At 36.1% G+C, this 19,006-nt stretch overlaps 1 protein-coding gene across 3 annotated transcripts in view; it reads left to right on the top strand.

The window, feature by feature from the left end:
* Window positions 1–19,006, top strand: part of aPKC (protein kinase C iota type) — a 424,352-nt gene that overhangs the window by 273,917 nt on the left and 131,429 nt on the right. For all 3 annotated transcript variants that reach the window (XM_090389406.1, XM_090389407.1, XM_090389405.1), the window contains one exon: window positions 235–320. In XM_090389406.1, the coding sequence (XP_090245532.1) occupies window positions 235–320 (86 nt within the window). The remainder of the gene's footprint in view (window positions 1–234; window positions 321–19,006) is intronic.

Here is a 19,006-nt window from a genome sequence, read left to right as displayed (position 1 = left end):
ATTCTATTAAAAATGTTATTAGTAATTTTTGACTGATTTGTGGATAATATTGTCTTTTCTAAAGTGAGCATAAGCCCACCCCACCTGTCACTCTCACTGAAGAAAACTCACATCAGAACACACATCAAAACATTGTATCAGTGGACTTTAAACTTTGAAATGAGTAATATTGTATCATCTATATCTTGAAATGTGTAATGGTGTGTCACTAATATGTATATAATCTTTTAACAGGTATCATATATAGAGATCTAAAACTGGACAATGTTCTCCTAGACCACGAGGGCCATATTAAACTTACAGATTATGGAATGTGTAAAGTAAGTTCTGCTGTGATTATCTCTCCTTTCATTTATTTTGTTAATTAATTTATTTTATTTTTTATGGTAACCACAAATTTCAATCGATAGTAACATTAAAAGATTTGAGAGTTAAGAAGCAGGCAATAAAAAATTTTTGAAAGAAATAATTAATTTCCATAGTTTGTAACTTTTAGGAAATTCAAAAGTAGGAGGAAACAATGAAAAAGAATGTAAGTTTGGCAAGTTTGAAGTTAAATCACAAATGTAATGATTGGTTCATGTTCTGACTTGGAGTGATTTATGAAAAAGTGTAATTGCAGATGCCAATTCCGAAGAATAGTGTTGTGGTGATCTGTAGAAATGGCATGTAACAGCACTAAAAGTCTGTAATATGATTGCAAGTTTAAGACAGAGGGAATATTAGTTGAAACTTTGGGGAAGTTGTCCCTGTACATCCCTGGTCGAAACAGTATTCTGTGAAAGGCTAGATTTGTGATTTATACAGCTTTAGCAAATTCATAAAAAAAAAAAGAAAAGAAAAGAAAAAAAAAAAGTAATGCTACGTGCAAAAAGAAATCTTTGTTTGTATGGAGAGGAAGCAACTTGTATGGCATGTTTCTGGTTTATGAACACCACTGTGGCTTTTTGAGAAGTAAAGGGTGATCAGAAATTCATGCAACCAAAATATCACAAATTAGAATTTATCTAATTCTTTTGCTGATCAGATAATGTAATCAAGTAATTATAATAACTCTAATGATAATATTATAATAATGTTGAATATATATATATATATATATATATATATATATAGAAATTCTACATATTATTTAGAACAAAAATTGTTCAACTATAAACACAATTTCGGACATAAAATAAGTCTGAAATAAGAAACATGAAACAAGTTCTTTTTTTTTTTTTTTTTTTTTTTTTCGTGAATAAAATGCGTTTTTCTTCTCGTGGCAGAGAAGAAAAATGCATGGGATGCACATAAATTATCAGGCAACACAGAAGCCTATGGCAGATATATGTTAGTTGGTAATCAAGTCACAAAGGAGATTAGGCAAGTGAAGGCAGATTACGAGAAACCTTTGGCAAATGATGCTAAGAAAAACAGCAAGGATTCCTTTACTTATATAAACTCTAAAAGAAAGGGGATAAATCAAATTGATCCACTTGATATCGATGGTTCAACTGTTGTTGATCCTGCTCAGATAGCAAACAAACTGACTCAATGAGTATTTTGCATCCACATTCACACATGAGGAGTTATTAAGGAAGGAAAATGCCAGAAGGTTATGAAATTGTAGCAGGGTGCTTAACGATTTTGTAATAACTGAGAGCAAAGTGGAGGAGAAATTGTTGAATTTAAACATAAGAAATGCACCTGGGGTGGATGGGATCTATCCAGTTATATTAAAGGAGGTGGCAAAGGAACTAAGCAAACCCTTAGCCATAATTATGAGAGCATCCTTGGACTCAGGGGAGGTCCCCACGGACTGGAGATGTGCAAATGTATCCCCAATTCATAAAGGGGGATCGAAGGGTGACACGAGTAATTACATACCAGTTAGTTTAACTTAGGCCTCCGTAGCCGAGTGGGCAGGAGCGGGAGTGCAGTAGCACACGCTCTTTGAGTAGACCGGGGTTCAAGCCCCTGACTGCTGAATACGGTCGATCTGCCAACCCGCACTGGACCAGCGTGGCAGATTATGGTCCATTTCCCTCAGCATGAATTGTTGAGGAGGCTTCCATCCTGCAGTGGGTTGATAATGGCTGCACTTTACTTTTTTTTTTTTATAGTTTTACTTCTGTTCCGGGTAACATAATGGAGTCACTGGTTAAAGATGCATTGCAGGATAATCTAGACAAGATTGCAGCAATAATTCAGACACAGCATGGGTTTTAAGGGAAAGTCTTATTTGACAAATTTGATCAGATATTATGATGTGGTTACAAAGGAACTGGATGCAAAAAATAATTTTGATATCATTTACTTGGGTTTCAGGAAAGCTTTTGATACTGTTGTGCATGGAAGACTAATGTACAAATTGGAGCAGAATGGCATTAATTGTAAGTTGCTACAATGGATAAAAGGGTGGTTGAATGTGAGAAGACAGAGGGTGGTAATCAATGGGCATTGCTCTTCGTGGACTAACGTTATTAGTGTAGTTCCACGTGGTTCAGTGTTGGGCTCACTCTTGTTTTGTATATTTGTCAGTGATATTGATGAAGGTATATCAGGCTTAGTGTCGAAGTTTGAAGATGATACAAAGGTTGGCAGGGTTGTTAATGACAGTAATGGCAGTGTGCTCCTGCAACAGGATCTAGAAAATTTGGGCAGATGGGCTGAGAAGTGGCAACTGAAGTTTAACATTGACAAATGCAAAGTACTGCATATGGGTAGAAGTAACCCCAGAGGAATGTACCAACTGTGTGGCACTACACTTAGGGTGGTAAAAAATGAAAAAGACCTGGGAGTAATTGTGCAGTCAGATATGAAGTTTTCTGTGCAATACAGACAGGCTGCAAGAGTAGGTCATAGGATTTTGTCAATGATATACAGGAATTTTGCTAGCAGGGAAAAGGAGGTGATTGTCCCTTTTTATAAGGCAATGGTCAGGCCACGCCTTGGTCTGGAGGCCTCATTTTAGGAAGGATGTAGATTTGCTTGAGCATGTACAGAGAAGGGCAACAAGATTGGTGAGGGGAATGAAGGGATCCTCTTACCAAGAGATGCTTAAGTTCTGGAAATTGCAGCTGCTGGAGACGAGGCACCTGTGAGATGATCTGATTGAGGTGTATAAGGCCTTGAATGGGTTGAGCACCCTGAATTCTGATGGAATTCTTCTACTGTGAGATTACGAACCTAAGGGGGCATAAATTGAAATTGAGGAAAGACAGTTGTAGAATAGATGTGTGGAAATTTGCCTTTAGCCAACGGGTGGTTAATTGCTGGAACAAACTTCCATCTGTCGTTGTGGAAGTTAATAGGTTAAATCAGTGCTTTTTTTGTAAAAAAAATAGGTGCCGCTACTGATTCTTTGCTATCAGGAAAAATTGAAAATTATAAGGATATGAAAAGTACTCTACAAATTTTTTTTCCTGATATTGTTACTTTAGTAGTAATGTTTTTAGAATAAGAACAACAAATTAAGTGTATTAACAGTTTATTAAACATAAATTTATTATTCAAGTATATACAAAAAATAAGTAAAATGTGAGTAAATTAAGTAAAAAATAATAACATAAGTAAAAATAATTTCATAAATAAAGTTTTTGTAGAATATTCCAAATTTTCATTAAGTTCTCATCAGACACCCTATGCGGACTTCTTTTCTTCCTGTTTGTGTGTCTCTTGCTCAATGACGTTTCCGAAGCAGCCATGAATCAACATATTTTGCTGGATCGAAGCGGGTCGGCGGTGGGCCTACGGTTTTAAGAAACTGTTTTTTTCATGAACGAAGCGCTGGTTGGGCTGGCAATTAGATTCATTTGTGAAAATCCTCGTTCACATTCACTCGATGAAATTTGTATCATACTCAGAGCGTTCATCAATTGCTTCATTCTTCCAAAACCTTCTTATTAATTAGGTATCCCCGAATTGCATTTAACTGGAACCTAATTGACAATTTTCTAACTTCATTTTCACCAAATTCCAACAATTCATGTTTAGAAGGATTAATACCTTCGTTGTCCTCGTTTTCCTTCTCTCGTCATCGGTATTGTCACTAGTTCTTAAATTTGATTTTTTTTTTTTTTTTGAAACTGTCCAAAATGTCAGTGTCATTTGGATATTCAGGTGCTATAACCATGTAAACAGAGATAGGGAAAATGGCAGTGGTAAATGTGGACATGTGTTTTTGTAAAGGGCGGCTCCTAGAACGTGAATTCAACTCCGCCTCGTATCTCTGTGAAGAACAGTATCACTACAAATGGGCCAGATGTGTGTGACGTCGGTTTGTGTGTATTGTGTGTGTGTTCTGTTGTTCTGTTCTGGCCTCTTGGCTACCCAGAAGCATCAGTCACCTGGATAGATGATTCTGGGTGCACATACTGTCTCAATACGAGACTCTGAACCACCTGATGTTGCCAAAAGGTGGGCCAGATTTCTCTGGGGACCCACTCCAGAGAGGGAAAAAAAAAAAATAAAAAATAATAAATAAAAATTAAATAAACTAAAAACAAAAACAAAATATGTTTCCCGTGGTGCAAATAAAAAAAAAAAAAATAAATAATAAATAAATAAAAATAAAAATAAAAATAAAATAAAATACTGTAATAATAATAAACAAATAAATAATTATAATAATTCCCCGTGGTGAAAAAGAGAATATATTAAATAAATAAAATAAAAAAAAATGAAAATAATAATAATAATAATAATAATAAATAAAAATAAATAAATAAAGAAAGAAAGAAATAAATAAATAAATAAAATAAAAATAAAAAATAAATTAAAATAAATAAATAAATAAAATAAGAAAAATAAAAAAATAAATAAAATAAAATAAGAAAAATAAAATAAAATAAATTCCCTGGATGAAAAAAAAAAAAAAAAAAGAAAAAGAAAGGGAGAGCTGTCTGGCACCAATGATAGTCCACATCCCAGGTGTCAGAACAGAGCACGAGTAAAAAAAAAAAAAAAAAAAAATGAAGCTAAGTAAATGAAAAAAAAAAAAGAAATAAATAAATAATAATAATAATAATTACAGAATATTTAAATAATTTTAATCCCACAGTGAAGAGGAAGATGTAAGTCGGGGTGCCAGCAGAGAGAGAGTAAGAAAAAAAAAAAAAAAATGTGAGAGTGGTTATCTATCCTGCGCAGAGTGAGAAAGATACCTTAAACTGCTCACTCTTGACCAGCGCGACTTCTCCGTAAGTGGGACTGGTGGTCGGATAGGTTTTACCAGGTATCACTAAGTTGTAGAATGGTAATCCCTTTAGCTCTCTTAATTCGTGCAGCAGCACTAATTGCCTAAATTGCCTGAAGGCAAGAAATGCAAACAGTGCATACCGAGTATATACTCTCCTAATCTGTTCGCTATATGAAAATTTTCTCGCTCAACGGAAACTATCTTAAATGTAACTTCCAAGGGAAATTCAAAATAATTCGCTATAAAAGGACTTAGTTAAATAGAGGTCCGACTGAGTAATTTAGAATTATAAAAATGGTTATACAGTTTTATTTCGTTAATATCTTAACAATAAAGACAGTAAAAAAAATGCAAATTTATTTAAATAATTTGAAGCTTCTTTGAATAGTAGGCAAACATGTGAAAAAAAATTACGGAATATTACAAATTTCGAAGTGCACTGCATCCAAATGTCACACGTCACTGTTAATAAAGGTGCCAGTATGCCATACCATTGCGTACCGTCCCAAAAAAAGCACTGGGTTAAATAAATTCAAGGAGGAACTGGACAAACATTTAGAGGGAATGGTTGTGTAAAAATAAAATTTTTTTTTTTTTTTCTTGACCAATGCTGCATAAACTCATACACTTGCTTTCATGCATCACAAACCTCTATTACTATTTGCTGTAAGTGTAACCTTATAGCTATTGTTCTGCATGCAGAGGTGTGTGTTGCCACCGATATGTTTCTAAGAAATTCTCGTATCGTTACCAAAATGATCTCTTTTGCTCATTAGCTCTTTCATTTTGGGTTGTGTGAAATTTGAATCACCCTGTATTTTGTATAATGGGAGGATGTGGACCAGCAACAAATTTTTGGCATATCTGTTCTCTTTGGCTGTACTTTGCCGAATCATTGAATCATTCTTTAATTAATAAATGCATTTAACTTTATTCTGCACGTATCATTATTATGTTCATCACATTTAAAATTATCTCACCAGCTGGGCTAGCAGTAAGCAAGGCACTGATTGGAGATGCTTGTAAAAAAAATTATTTTGAAAAAAAAAAAAAACAACAGCATCAGAAATATTTAAGTAAAAGTTGAAGTGGTCATTCTGTGTAGCCTCAACATTTATTTAAAAATTCCTTTTAATTATTTTCTTGCATTGCTGTTATATGTTGTACCATTATTATTTATTTCCTTTTCTTATAGCACTGTTATTTATTGTATCATTATTGTTTGAGATATACAATATTGTTAAAAATTAAATTTTAAAACAATATTGTATATCACTTTTTCTTTTTATATGATGCATCTTATGTCTATTGTATGTTTTGTATAATATATTCTGAAAGCTATTCTGGTAATCCTATTAATGTATGTGGCTTCTATATATTCCAAGAAGCTTACTTTTGTTCATATCAAGATTGCTGAACCTTATCTTGTAAGTCTTCTGTATGTGTCTATTTTAAATTGATTTTATAATTTTTATGGGTTTAGTTTAGTAAAATAAACACTGCACTGGCATAGCTGCTTGTTTAGTTTTATATGCACATCATTAATAAAGATAAGGAGCTAGAATTTTTAAGCCTTGGTGAGATATTTCACCAGAATAATATTCATAGTGTACCATGTCCCTTGATTTGTTGCACTTGCAGTTTTCATGAATTATAAACTTGTTAGATGCAGTTAAACTACATGAGCACAAGCAACTTGATTTTACTAGATAAGTTGAGTTTTAATTTGTGATATTAATTTACTAATTATTTGGTGTCTAACAATCCATTTTGCTGTATTGACTCAGATTGACTCATCAGAAGATCCTCCAGCTTCATTGTATGCCAATGCCAGTCCTTTGCAACCCATGGCATGTGCAAAAATAAGCAGAAGCAGCAGCAGGTTGATTCAAATGTATGTGAAGTTCCTTGGATGGTCCAGATCCATTGTAATCATCAGTGACGCAAGGGGCAATTAAACAAAAGGAGTTACCATTAGTAGCATCTTCTGCCCTTGTGCAATAATATGATAATAATCCTGCTACTTGGTCACAAAACAGCAGATAAAGTGAGAAATTCCTATAGAATTTTGACTATTCCAAAGGATTGATTCAATTTATTCAGAAGAAAAGATGAACAAAAATTTGGTAACTTTATTATTACAGAAAATTAGGCAACTACAAAGTAATTTAAGAATTCTCTTAAAATCAGAACTACTGTTGGCCACAAAAATGAAAAACTATATGAACCTAACAAGCGGTATTTGGTGGGCAGTTTTAAAAGGGATAATAGAAATATTTAAATTTTCAGTAAAACAGCATTTAGATTTGCATGAGTCATCAGATAAACTGAGTCAGATAATAGTAATTTATTCAAACTTGTTGAGTTATTTGATTCAGTCATGTAGCATAAAAAAAAGGTGCAAAAATGCATTATTATTTGGGTAAAAACTTACATTGCTAAATAGTAATTTTACTCTGAAAAATATTCAAGATTCCATTTTAAAAATATATATACAATGCAAAATATTTTTCAATCACATTGGACTACACACCTGATATCAGAAGTGCACTGCAAATACAAGCTTAGGAATTCATGAATTTCTATAGATAACAGCAGGAGAAAGTCTTACTAATTACTTGCTAAATAAATTAGATCTTTTTTAATTTAAATAAAAAAAGATATGCAAAACCAAGGGTATAATTATAGTATCAGTATTCAAAGGAAATAATAATACAGGGGCTGTTCAATAAAGAAATCCTATTTTTCATGAGCAACTGTTCTGCTTGCTATTTCTATCTGAGCTGTGGAATTTAAGACCAGACCAAACTGCATCATATAGAAACTGTGCAGTTGACTCGTGCATGGTGTGACCTTGACGGTCATTCAAGTTTATGTTTGTTCAGTTTTGACTACGTAACAATGGACGTGGCATGTGAGGAACAGTATGCTGCTCTTAAGTTTTGTTTCCATCTCAAAAAAAAAAAAAAAAAACATCAGTTGAAGCATATGAAATGTTAAAGGAGGTTTATGGTGAATCTACACTTTCTTAAACACAGCTCGCAGGTGGTTTAGAGCGTTTAAAGATCTGTGGTGCCGGAACTCCAACCACTGGTGTCACCACAGAAACCATAATTGCTGCATCTGTGCCGACCGGGCTAGCCGAGTGGGTAAAGTACCTGCCCGGCAACCCAAAGGTCGCGGGTTCGATTCCCGCCTCGGGCTTGGATCAAAGTACTGCAAAAACCTTGGGAGGTGCAATATGGCCACAGAAGCCGATGCGCCAACAACTACAAAATCAAATCAAATCAAGCTGCATCTGTAATTGTGAGAGAAGATAGTCATATAACAGTGAGGCAAAAGGCAGAGATGTTGACAGTATTAGTAGGAAGAATGCGTGGTATTCTCAATGACCATTTGCATATGATACATTTGGGCACACTGGGTTCCAAGACTACTCACACCTGGGCAACAGCAAGTTCTCGTGGAGGTTTGTCAGGAGCTGCAATATATTGTTACCGAAGATGGTGAGGTTCTCTACAAGGTGATAACAGCAGATGAGTTTTGGCTTAATTTGACCAAGAGTAGCAGCAAAGGTGTGTTTGGAAGTCTACGTCATCGGCAACACTGAAAAAAGAAGGAGTTGTAGCTTCTGCAGCAAAGGTTATGGTCATCTCCTTTTTTGACATTCAAGGAATGGCTTACCAGCATGTTGTGCCACGTCATATAGCTGTTATGGGATCTTACCACAGAACTATACTGCACATTAAATCACATTCGTTGCAAACAACCACAACTGCATGTAGGCAGGTGGATGCTGCATCACAACAGTGTGAGACCTCACATTACTCAATACTGTCGTAGAGTACTTAGCCATGATTAATGTCAAATGTATTCCTCATCCACTCTACAGCCTTGACCTTGTTGTACCTTGGGATTTTTTTTTTTATTTCCAAAGTTAAAGACGGAGCTACAAAGAAAATGTTTTGTACTGCCAGAAGTTGTAAAGACATTGGAGGTGATTTTCCAATGAAGTCAACAAATGACTTCCATCATATTTTTGAAGAATGGCAGAAACATTGGAGTAAGTGCAGTTCACCAAATGGGGACTCTACTTTGAAAAAGACCATCAAAATATGGATGATTAATAAAAGTATGTTGTGGAGGGGGGGGGGGGAAATGATTAATTTTTTATTGAACAGCCCTCATATGTTGCAGGAGTGAATCTTAAATTTGAGACGTGGGGCTTTCATACCATGTTTTGCACATGTGAAATTTAGCTGTCCAATGTCGTCAGTTGTAATACAGACACAATAAGGTTTTTTTGGAATTATTGAAGTAGTAAACTTTTTTTGCCTCCCCAAAACAATTGGAAGTATTGGATGAGAACAATGCATTAGTTGATGCATTAGTTCAAAATTTATGATGACAAAGATCATATGATATCACACAAAGGAAATGTTTTAAGTGATAAAATCTGCAGAGCAGTTGTTTTCAAAATTATTTATGCTCAAACATGATTAATGTGCTAAAACTAGAAAAGTCCTTGTGATTGTAATTATAGGTTTATATTACTGGCAGTTATTTTTTGTTAATAAATTTTATTTTGTTTATATTTACTCAAATAAAAAATAAATAAATAAAAATTTGTATTAGTATTAGTAATGGCCACACGGTGCAAGGAAGTCTATGGCTTATGCTGCACCAGCCAAAAAAAAAATAATAATAATAATAAAATAACAAAAAATACATAAAATAAAATAATAAGAATATTATTTAAATAATCTTATTTAAATATAATTAAGAATTAATATTCTTAATACCCAAACAAATTAATAATAATAATAAGAAAATTAAAAAAATAATAAGAAGAAGAAAATTAAAAAAAGTAATAATAAGAAGAAAATTTAAAAAAAAAAAATAATAATAATAATAAAAATTAATAAGAGAAAAGGAAATGGACAACCTGTGCATTTCCCTCCTCCCTTCGGTAATTATCCAGCTGACCTTTGAATTTCTGCAGACTGTCAGCCTCTACCACCCATATAGGTAACTTATTCCAGTAATTTATAACTCGCTGGCTAAAATAACACTTCCTGCAATCCAGTCTAAACAACTCACCCCATAACTTGAAATTATGGCCCCTAGTTCTAGAATCATTTATAACTGTGAAAATTTCATCCTTATTCATTTTGCTTATCCTCTCAGAGCCTTAAACACCTCAATCAAGTCTCCTCTAAGGTGCCTAGCTCTGTAACCCACATATTCAAAGTCTTTCCTCATATGGATGCCTTTTTGCCAATCTCACCAAGTAAGTTATCCGTCTTTGGACCCTTTCAAGAAGAACAATGGTGTTTCTTTAAGTGCAGTCTCCATACTTGAATACAGTATTCCAAGTGTGGTCTAACAATAGCCTTATATAATGGGATTATGAAGTCCTTATCTCTACTAGTGATAGTTTGATAAATCATCGATAGGACACCATGGGCCCTCCTTGCAACCTGCCTACAATGCTCGGAGAACTTCATATCTGACCATATTGTAATACCCAAGTCCCTTCCCTCCACTACCGGCTTTAGCTCAAGTGTATAAGTTATTTTGGATTTACTGTTTACCAGGTACAATACCTTACACTTTGTTGGATTAAAGCATAGCTGCCATTTTTCTGACCATCTCTGAAGTCTATCTAGGTCATTCTGAAGAAGCTCTGCTTGGTGGCAATCATTAACTACTCTACCAATCTTTATGTCATCTGCAAATTTAGACATCACGCCCTCTATCCCTTCATCGATGTCATTTATGAAATTCAAAACCATCAATGGTCCTAATACTGATCCTTAGCGAACCCCACTTCTTACATCAACCTAATCTGAGGAATAACCATTTATCACAACCATCTGCCTCCTGCCTTGAAGCCATCCTACTATCCATCTAAGGATTTTCCCTGTGATTCCAACCTGTTCCAGCTTATAAAGTAACCGCTCATGTGGGACTGAGTCAAATGCTTTGCTGAAATCCAAATAAACAATGCTGAAATTATTCCCTAAGTCCAGCTCTTGAGTGACCCTGTCAAAATAGCTAACCAGATTAGTTAAACATGATTTTTCCTTTACAAAACCATGCTGTGAATACCCTTCAGAATTTCATTTCTGCCTAAGTGATCCTGAATTCCTCCCTTGATCATAGTCTCCATGATTTTCCCTACTGCTGAAGTTAGACTAACCGGCTGGTAATTTCTCACTTCAGTCTTGTAACCACCATTATGTATTGGAGATACATTAGCACTTTTCCAATCCAACAGAATTACTCCCGAGTCTAGTGATGCTCTCATAATTAGCCTCAATGTGAGTTCAATACACTCACTTGCCACCTCCCTTATGATTATAGGGTAAATGCTATCAACCCCAGGAGCTGGCTTGTAGGCTCAAAAGTTTTTTCATTAAATAAATGTACGAAATTTCAACATCATTAATTACATTTTTTTCAACTTCACTCCCAGAATTTCACATTGACGTGAAGGGTTTTTCTTCTGTAAATATCAATCCAAAGTAACTGTTGAGTTCGTCTGCAACTTCAGCTGAGGTATCTAATGCTATCCCATGCCCATTACATAAGGGTCCCATCTGGTTTGTCCTTCTCTTCTTTGCATTTATATATGTGAAGAATTCCTTATCCCCACTCTTTGCCAGCAATTTCTCATATTCACCCTTTGCCAGCCTAACCTTTTCTGTGGCACTATTACAGATTTCTTTGTAACTGTTATAGGCTTCAGTACTTTTTATTGCTCTGTAACTTTTCAACGGTGTCTTTTTCTTCTCAAGTAATCTAGCAACTTCATTATTCATCCAACTTGGAATCCTCATTGTGGAGTATTTTTTTTAATGGTTTATAAGCATTCAAGGCTTCTGTGATTAATTTTTTAAAGATGAATTATGAATACCATAATTCCATTGTATTCACTGTCTGTGAGATATCTACCCAGTTAATAAAGGCCATGTAGCACCTTAAGGCATCTTAATTTCCTTTCCTGAAATTATAACCCATTCCTTTGCCCTTAACTGCTGCTACCTCTATCTTCATCGTCCACCGTAGAACTCTGTGATCACTTCCTGCTACTGGTTCCTGTACTTTTAGCCCTATTATGTCATCTGGTTCATGGGTGATGATGAGGTCTAGAGTAGTCTTTTCCCTGATACAAATAACAATCATCTAGTTGATTTAAAAATTTTGTCCCCATGTGGAGTTTCCTTCTCATTTGCTCCAGTGAATTAGAGGCAAATTGAAGTCACCCATAATAAGACAGTCACGCTTACTTGCCCATTCCATTTGCATGTAGAAGCTCTCATCATAATCTTCACAATCACCTAGCCTGTAGATTACTCTCACTCTCATTATACCTTTGCTTCCAACTATTTCAAACCATACAGATTCTAAACTGGCATGCGAAACATCTGAATCTGGGAAGCTTTCGTTGCACTCAGGCTACTTTTGATAAGAAGCATGACCACACCGTCCCTTTTATCTTCCCTGTCCTTCCTAAATACATTATACATACCGTTCTGAAACTCATTGTCTCTTATCTCTGGGTGGCACCACGTTTCTGTAAGCCTGTATTATGTCAGCATTACTTGTCCTAACCAGCAGTTCGAATTCACTCATTTTATTGGCAACACTTTTGACATTACTGTATAAACAATTAAGACTTAGTGTTCTCGTATAGTTAACTACCCTTACACACCCCTTAAAGTTATTTAAGCTTGCCTCCCTGGCATTTGCTACCCGCTCATTTGAAACGCTTTTGCCCTCAGAACATCTTGCTGCTATGTTGTGCGATAACAAACAAGTACTCTTGTGGTATGTGCAAGGGTTAATTTGACCCATACTATATCCCCAGGGGCTCATATCTGGTGAGTATGGGCTTGGCACACCCAGGGTCCTGAGCTGGATATCATCATTCTTCCCTTTCTTGGTGATTCCTTTCTACTCTCTCTCTCTCTCTCTCTCTCTCTCTCTCTCTCTCTCTCTCTCTCTCTCTCTCTCTCTCTCTCTCTCTCTCTCACTCACTCTCAGGGTAATAGGGAATTTTTTTTTTTTTTTGGCCGGTGCAGCATAAGCCTCAGGCTTTCTTGCCCCCTATGGCTAATAATAATAATAAACACGTATCTATATTACTCTTGTTCCCCCAAACTATCAGATCCCCTGAACCTTTAAGGTATCCTCAATAATACTGGCAAAACCTTTGCACCACCTTTGTCTAAATGTATCCCGTCCCTACAAAACATTCTACCTACAAGTACAGGCCAGGCTGATAGAAATTTCTTCCCAAAAGCCTTGCAGCAGAGTCCTTCAAGTCTTGAGTTAATCCACAAGGCTTTCAGCATGTAATCCCTCCTATCATGCTTGGGCAGAATTGCAGACACATAGACATTGTGACCTAACTCGTAACATTTCTTCAGCATGGTCCTATATTTGTTTAACAAATCGTCAGATCGTGTATGCTTAATGTCATTAGTCCCCAAATGAATAATAATATTCTCTTTAAAATCTGACAGTCTGTTGTCAGTTCCCCTTAATATCTGACAGTCTGTTGGTGACATCATTAATAGTGGCTCCCGGCAGACATACCCTGGTTCTAGTCCACCTACCCTTATTTAAAAAAATATGGACAATGGAGTCTCCTAAATTTGATATATTGAATGATGCCTTTTCAGTCCTTTGACCTTTAAATGGTACTCTTTTCAAGTAAAACTGCAAAATATGAGCCATAAACTGGGTGGGAAGAGGTTTTTTTTTTTTTTTTGTTGTGAGTGCTAAACCTTGCATCAGCCCTGCTTGCCAGCAATACTTCTCACTTTTATGGTCTCTCTCTCTCTCTCTCTCTCTCTCTCTCTCTCAGGCGCCTCCGTAGCCAGGTGGGAAGGAGTAGCGGTGCGTTAGCACACGCTCCTTGATTAGACCGGGGTTCGAGCCCGTCACCACCAAATATGGAGGATGCGGAAAGGTCAGGGAATGACCACCGCATATCCCGGAGCAATATGGCCTTAGTTGCTAATGCTCCTAAAAACCAAATTACAACAACAACAACAACTCTCTCTCTCTCTCTCTCTCTCTCTCTCCAAAATGTTTCATTTATCACATATCTCTATCACTGAAGCATGCTAAAATGTCAATAATAGCTTACACTTGAAATGACATTTAGTATTATTAGCCATACAGTCCAAGGATATCAAAAGGTTTTGCTTTATGCAAATTGGTTTGGGGGAGAAGCTACTTTAGGTGTTTCTCCTCATCCCATATATATGTACTGATTTAAAACTGCAAGTTTTTAAATTTCCCCAAACCATCTACCCATGGAGTCAACCTATTCCAATCATTAAACAACTTGTTATCTAAAAAAAACTTTTACAATCCAGTCAACAATTCTTCCCCCTTAATTTGAACTTATGTCCTATGTTTCTATCATGATTAATACCATGAAATTTTCATTCATTACAGCCTTATAAACCATAATTATGAGGGTTATCCCAGAAGTGATTCACGAAAGCAGTTAATTTAAAATGAATTTATTTTATAATGTAATTTACATTAGAAACCTTCAGTGTGGTCTCCTTCATGCTTTGACTGCTTCCAACAACATTTGGGTAATTTTTGAGTGCATATATAACTGTCTGCTGAATTAAGCTGTCTGATGCATTTACAACATGGCTGCCCCCAGTGCAGCTGTGATGTAAATGCAGTGTTTCTAAAGGCAGAAATCTTTGTCCGTGCAACAGTTCCTTGAGCATGGGGAATAGATTGTAATTGCAAGGACTCATATCTCGACTTTAAGGGGAGTCAAGGTAGTGCTTTCCATATGTAATTGGTGAAAACAAGCTGTTCAGACAGTGTGATATGAGGCTTTGCATTGTCATGGACTATGAGCACACTAGATTCCAACATCTGTGGCCACTTTGATGAATTTTTGGCATAATTTCTGATGAAGAAATTATTATCATTATTAGCCATTGGTGCAAGGAAGCCTGAAGCTTATGCTGCACCAGCCAAAAAAATATTCTGAGTCATCGTGAGAGAGAGAGAGAGAGAGAGAGAGAGAGAGAGAGAGAGAGAGAGAGAGAGAGAAAACAAAGGGAATCACCAAGAAAGAGAAGAATGATGATATCCAGCTCAGGACCCTGGGTGTGCCAAGCCCATACTCACCAGATGTGAGCCCCTGGGATTAATGTTGCATAATAGTCTCCTGTTACTGACCTTCCAAGTGACAGTGACATGTGATGAGCAGCAATAATACCTTTCTAATTGTAGGCCATGATGACTGCTTATTTTGCTTTTGATTGCTGCTAGCGACATTTAGAGGTGCATGGCAAAGATGGGTGTTTCCACTGAGCTGATTTTGACTTTAGTTTAGGTTCAACATCACATTTCCATGTCTTAACAATCATCGCCATGCATTTTAGAAACTCTTCATCTTCTTTGTCGGTAAAATGCAAGTAACTGCATTGCGATTTCTTTTCAATTGTTGTTCGTCTGACAGCAACAAATGTGGCATCCATCTGGCAGTGACCTCTTATATTTGTAACAACTCAGTTAAATTTTGGTGAACAGATGGTTTTGGTATTCCAGTTCCATTGGACAAGATCCATCTGTGGACAAGAGATTCTGCCAAGTGTGTTGCCTGTGGATACCACTAATACTATGTAGATACTTTGTCTACCTGAGTTGCTTGTCTTCAATACTGGTTTGACCTCAACAAAACCTTTGACACCAATGTGAAATCATGCTACAATCCACTATTGACACCACACACTTCCTGCAGCAATTCACAAATTTGTGTCAGCATTCAAACACATAAAGTTTCAATTTTGATAAAAAGGTTTTTGATCAGAAACTGCAATCTGATCTGAAGAAATATCCCCATCCACTTTTAAAAGCCTATACACGAACATTCAATAAAGGAACTGTTTCAAGCACACTAATGTTAAGGTTACATTTCAAATTATTATCCCAGTAAATGTTAGTCACGCAGTCATATGGAGTGAGCAGCATATGTGCAGTGTACATTACTTTTTGTACAGATCCTCTCCTTGGTACCAATCTCTTTAACCCACATATTCAGTCTTTTCTCATGGTTCAGTTTAGCCATTCTCCCAAGGAGCATTGGCCATTCTTTGGGGCGCCTCCGAGGCCAGGTGGGCAGGAGCAGCAGTGCGTAGCACACGCTTCTTGATTAGACCGGGGTTCTAGCCCGTGACTACCAAATACGGAGGATGTGGAAAGGTCAGGGAATGATCACCGCATATCATCAGAGCAATATGGCCTTAGTTGCTAATGCTCCTAAAAACCAAATAACAACAACAACAACCATTCTTTGGACCTTTTCAAGAAGATCAATATCTTTTTTTTTTTTTTTGTGTCCTTCATACTTGAACACAGTATTCCAAGAGGGAGGTCTCATAGTTGCCTTATGAAGTGGGATCATGACTTCCCTGTCTCGAAAAGCAAATGTTTGATGAATCATCAATAGAATACCTTCAGCCTTCCTTGCCAGTATTTTTTACTGTTCAGAGAACTTTGTGCCTGCCTATATCATAACTCCCAGATCCCTTTCTTTTCTATTGCTTTTAAATCAACGCCACCAAGTGTATAAGTTATTTTGGAATTGTTAGTTTCAAATGTAAAATCTTGCATTTTGCAGAATTAACACAGAGTTGCCTTATCTGACCAGCCCTGAAGCTGATTCATTTCCTGAAGGAGTATTGCTTGACGGGGTGATTAATCACCCTCGTAATCGTCACCTCTGCAAATATTGACCTCATGTCTGTCCTTATAATTTAAGAAAATAAGAAATAGTAGTGGTCCAAGCATCATTCCCATTTGGTTCATCATCATCATCAGCCATTTTCAGTCCACTGCAGGATGAAGGCCTCTCCAGCAACTTTCCAGTTCCTTCTGTTGTGAGCACTGGCCATCCATTTACTACCCACAAACTCATGAATTTCATCTATCCATCTCCGCCTTTGTTTTCCAAGTTTTCTTCTAGCTCCTCTTGGGTACCATTCTGTTATTTTCTTAGTAATTTCACCTATGCCTTGTCTTTCCAGTGCCTGAAACATTGCCTTATGCTGTATTGAGTCAAATGCCTTTTCATAATCCACAAATGCCAGGCATAATGGTGTTTTATATTCATTTGCTTTCTCCATTAGCTGTGATATTACGTGAAGGTGCTCCATAGTTGAGAATCCTGTCCTAAAGCCAGCTTGCTCTTTCAGTTGATTCTCATCAAGTATTCTTTCTAATCTGTTAGTAATGACCCTTGTGAACAACTTGTAGATGTGGGTAAAAAAAAAAAAAAAAACAAGCTAATTGGTCTATAATTTCCAATTTCTGATTTATCTCCTTTCTTATGCAGCAAAACTATGATTGCATTATTCCACTGCTTAGGCGTCACACCTTTTCTAATGCACTTTGTGAAGAGCCTTGCCAGTTTTTGTGTCTCTTCCTCCCAATTTTAACAACTCTATAGTAACTTCATCTTCCCTCGGGGCTTTCTGATTCTTCATTTTCTTCAATGCATGTTCTACCTCATCAGGAAGAATATCGGGTATGTCGTATGTGTTGCTACTTTGCAATCCATCTTCCCTACTGCATCATTCCCTTGCTCCTTGTATAATTCTCTATAGTAAACTTCTGCTATTTGAATTATGCCTTCTCTGCTGTTTAAAAGTACACCATCGCTATTCTTAGTTTCAGTATAATTTGTCTTTCTGTATTACTGCTCATGGCTGCTGATTTAAATCCTTTGTTTTCCCTTAATGCTTATTCTACTTTTCTTGTGTTAAATCTTCTTATTTCCTCTCTGAGTCTCTTTCTAATGGCTTTACCTAACTCGGTATACTCAATTTTCTCCCTGTCAGTGTTTTTCTTGCTCTTCATTTGTCGTCTTCGGTTCATCATGACAAGTGTTTCTTGACTAATTTTTTCTTCTTTGGATTTCTTTTTCCCTATAGGTTTCTTGGGCTTTATCACTTTCAGAAAGCTGTAATATTCCTCGTCAATGTCTTGGTCCTGAGCAGTCTGCAGAAGCTCAAACTTGTTCTTAAGTTCCAGTACATACTGCTTTTTCTCCTCTTTTGTTATCTCAAAGACCTTTGTATTATTTACTCGAGTCAGTTTTTTCCTTTCATTTCCTACATCTAATCAAGTGTACATCTTACCATTCTGTGATCACTTCCAACATTTACCTTATTCAGGACGGTAACATCATTCACAATATACGTGAGGATAGATGTGAGGAAATTTGCTTTTAGCCAGCGGGTGGTTGGCTGGTGGAATAGACTTCCATCCCTTGTCGTGGAAGTTGATAGCCTAAATAAGTTTTAGGCTCAGCTGGACAGGTATTTCGAACGAACAGAGGGGTGAAGTGGAAGTGGTTATTTTTTATTTATTTATTTATTTATTTTTTTTTGTTTTGTTTTTTTTTTTGCTGATGCTGCATGAGCTTGATTTCTTACATCAAATGCCTCTACTAATGCTAATGCTAATTTCCTGAAAATTACAATCTACAGGAGTTCAAGTCCAATGTCAACAAATATCTTCTTTCGTCTTCTCAACCTCCAACCCAAGCACAGTACTAAGTACTATAGGTTCTAATACCTCTCGTGTTTGGGGTTCACATAAAAAAAAATAATAATAAAAAATAAAAGATAAATAAATAAGAAAATCCACTTAGCGGCTTTGAACACGTCTGGCTCCCCCTCTTATTGCACATAAAAGTTGTAGTGAATGCCATCCATTTAAGTTTGAAGTTATGGCTTCATCATGCTGAGAATTTATAAGAAAACACTTATG

The sequence above is a fragment of the Mastigoproctus giganteus genome, unplaced genomic scaffold (assembly GCF_048544385.1).
Source record: "Mastigoproctus giganteus isolate SK-2022 unplaced genomic scaffold, ASM4854438v1 scaffold_16, whole genome shotgun sequence".
NCBI classification, from domain to species: Eukaryota; Metazoa; Arthropoda; class Arachnida; order Uropygi; family Thelyphonidae; genus Mastigoproctus; species Mastigoproctus giganteus.
This window is presented reverse-complemented; position numbering and strand designations above follow the sequence as displayed.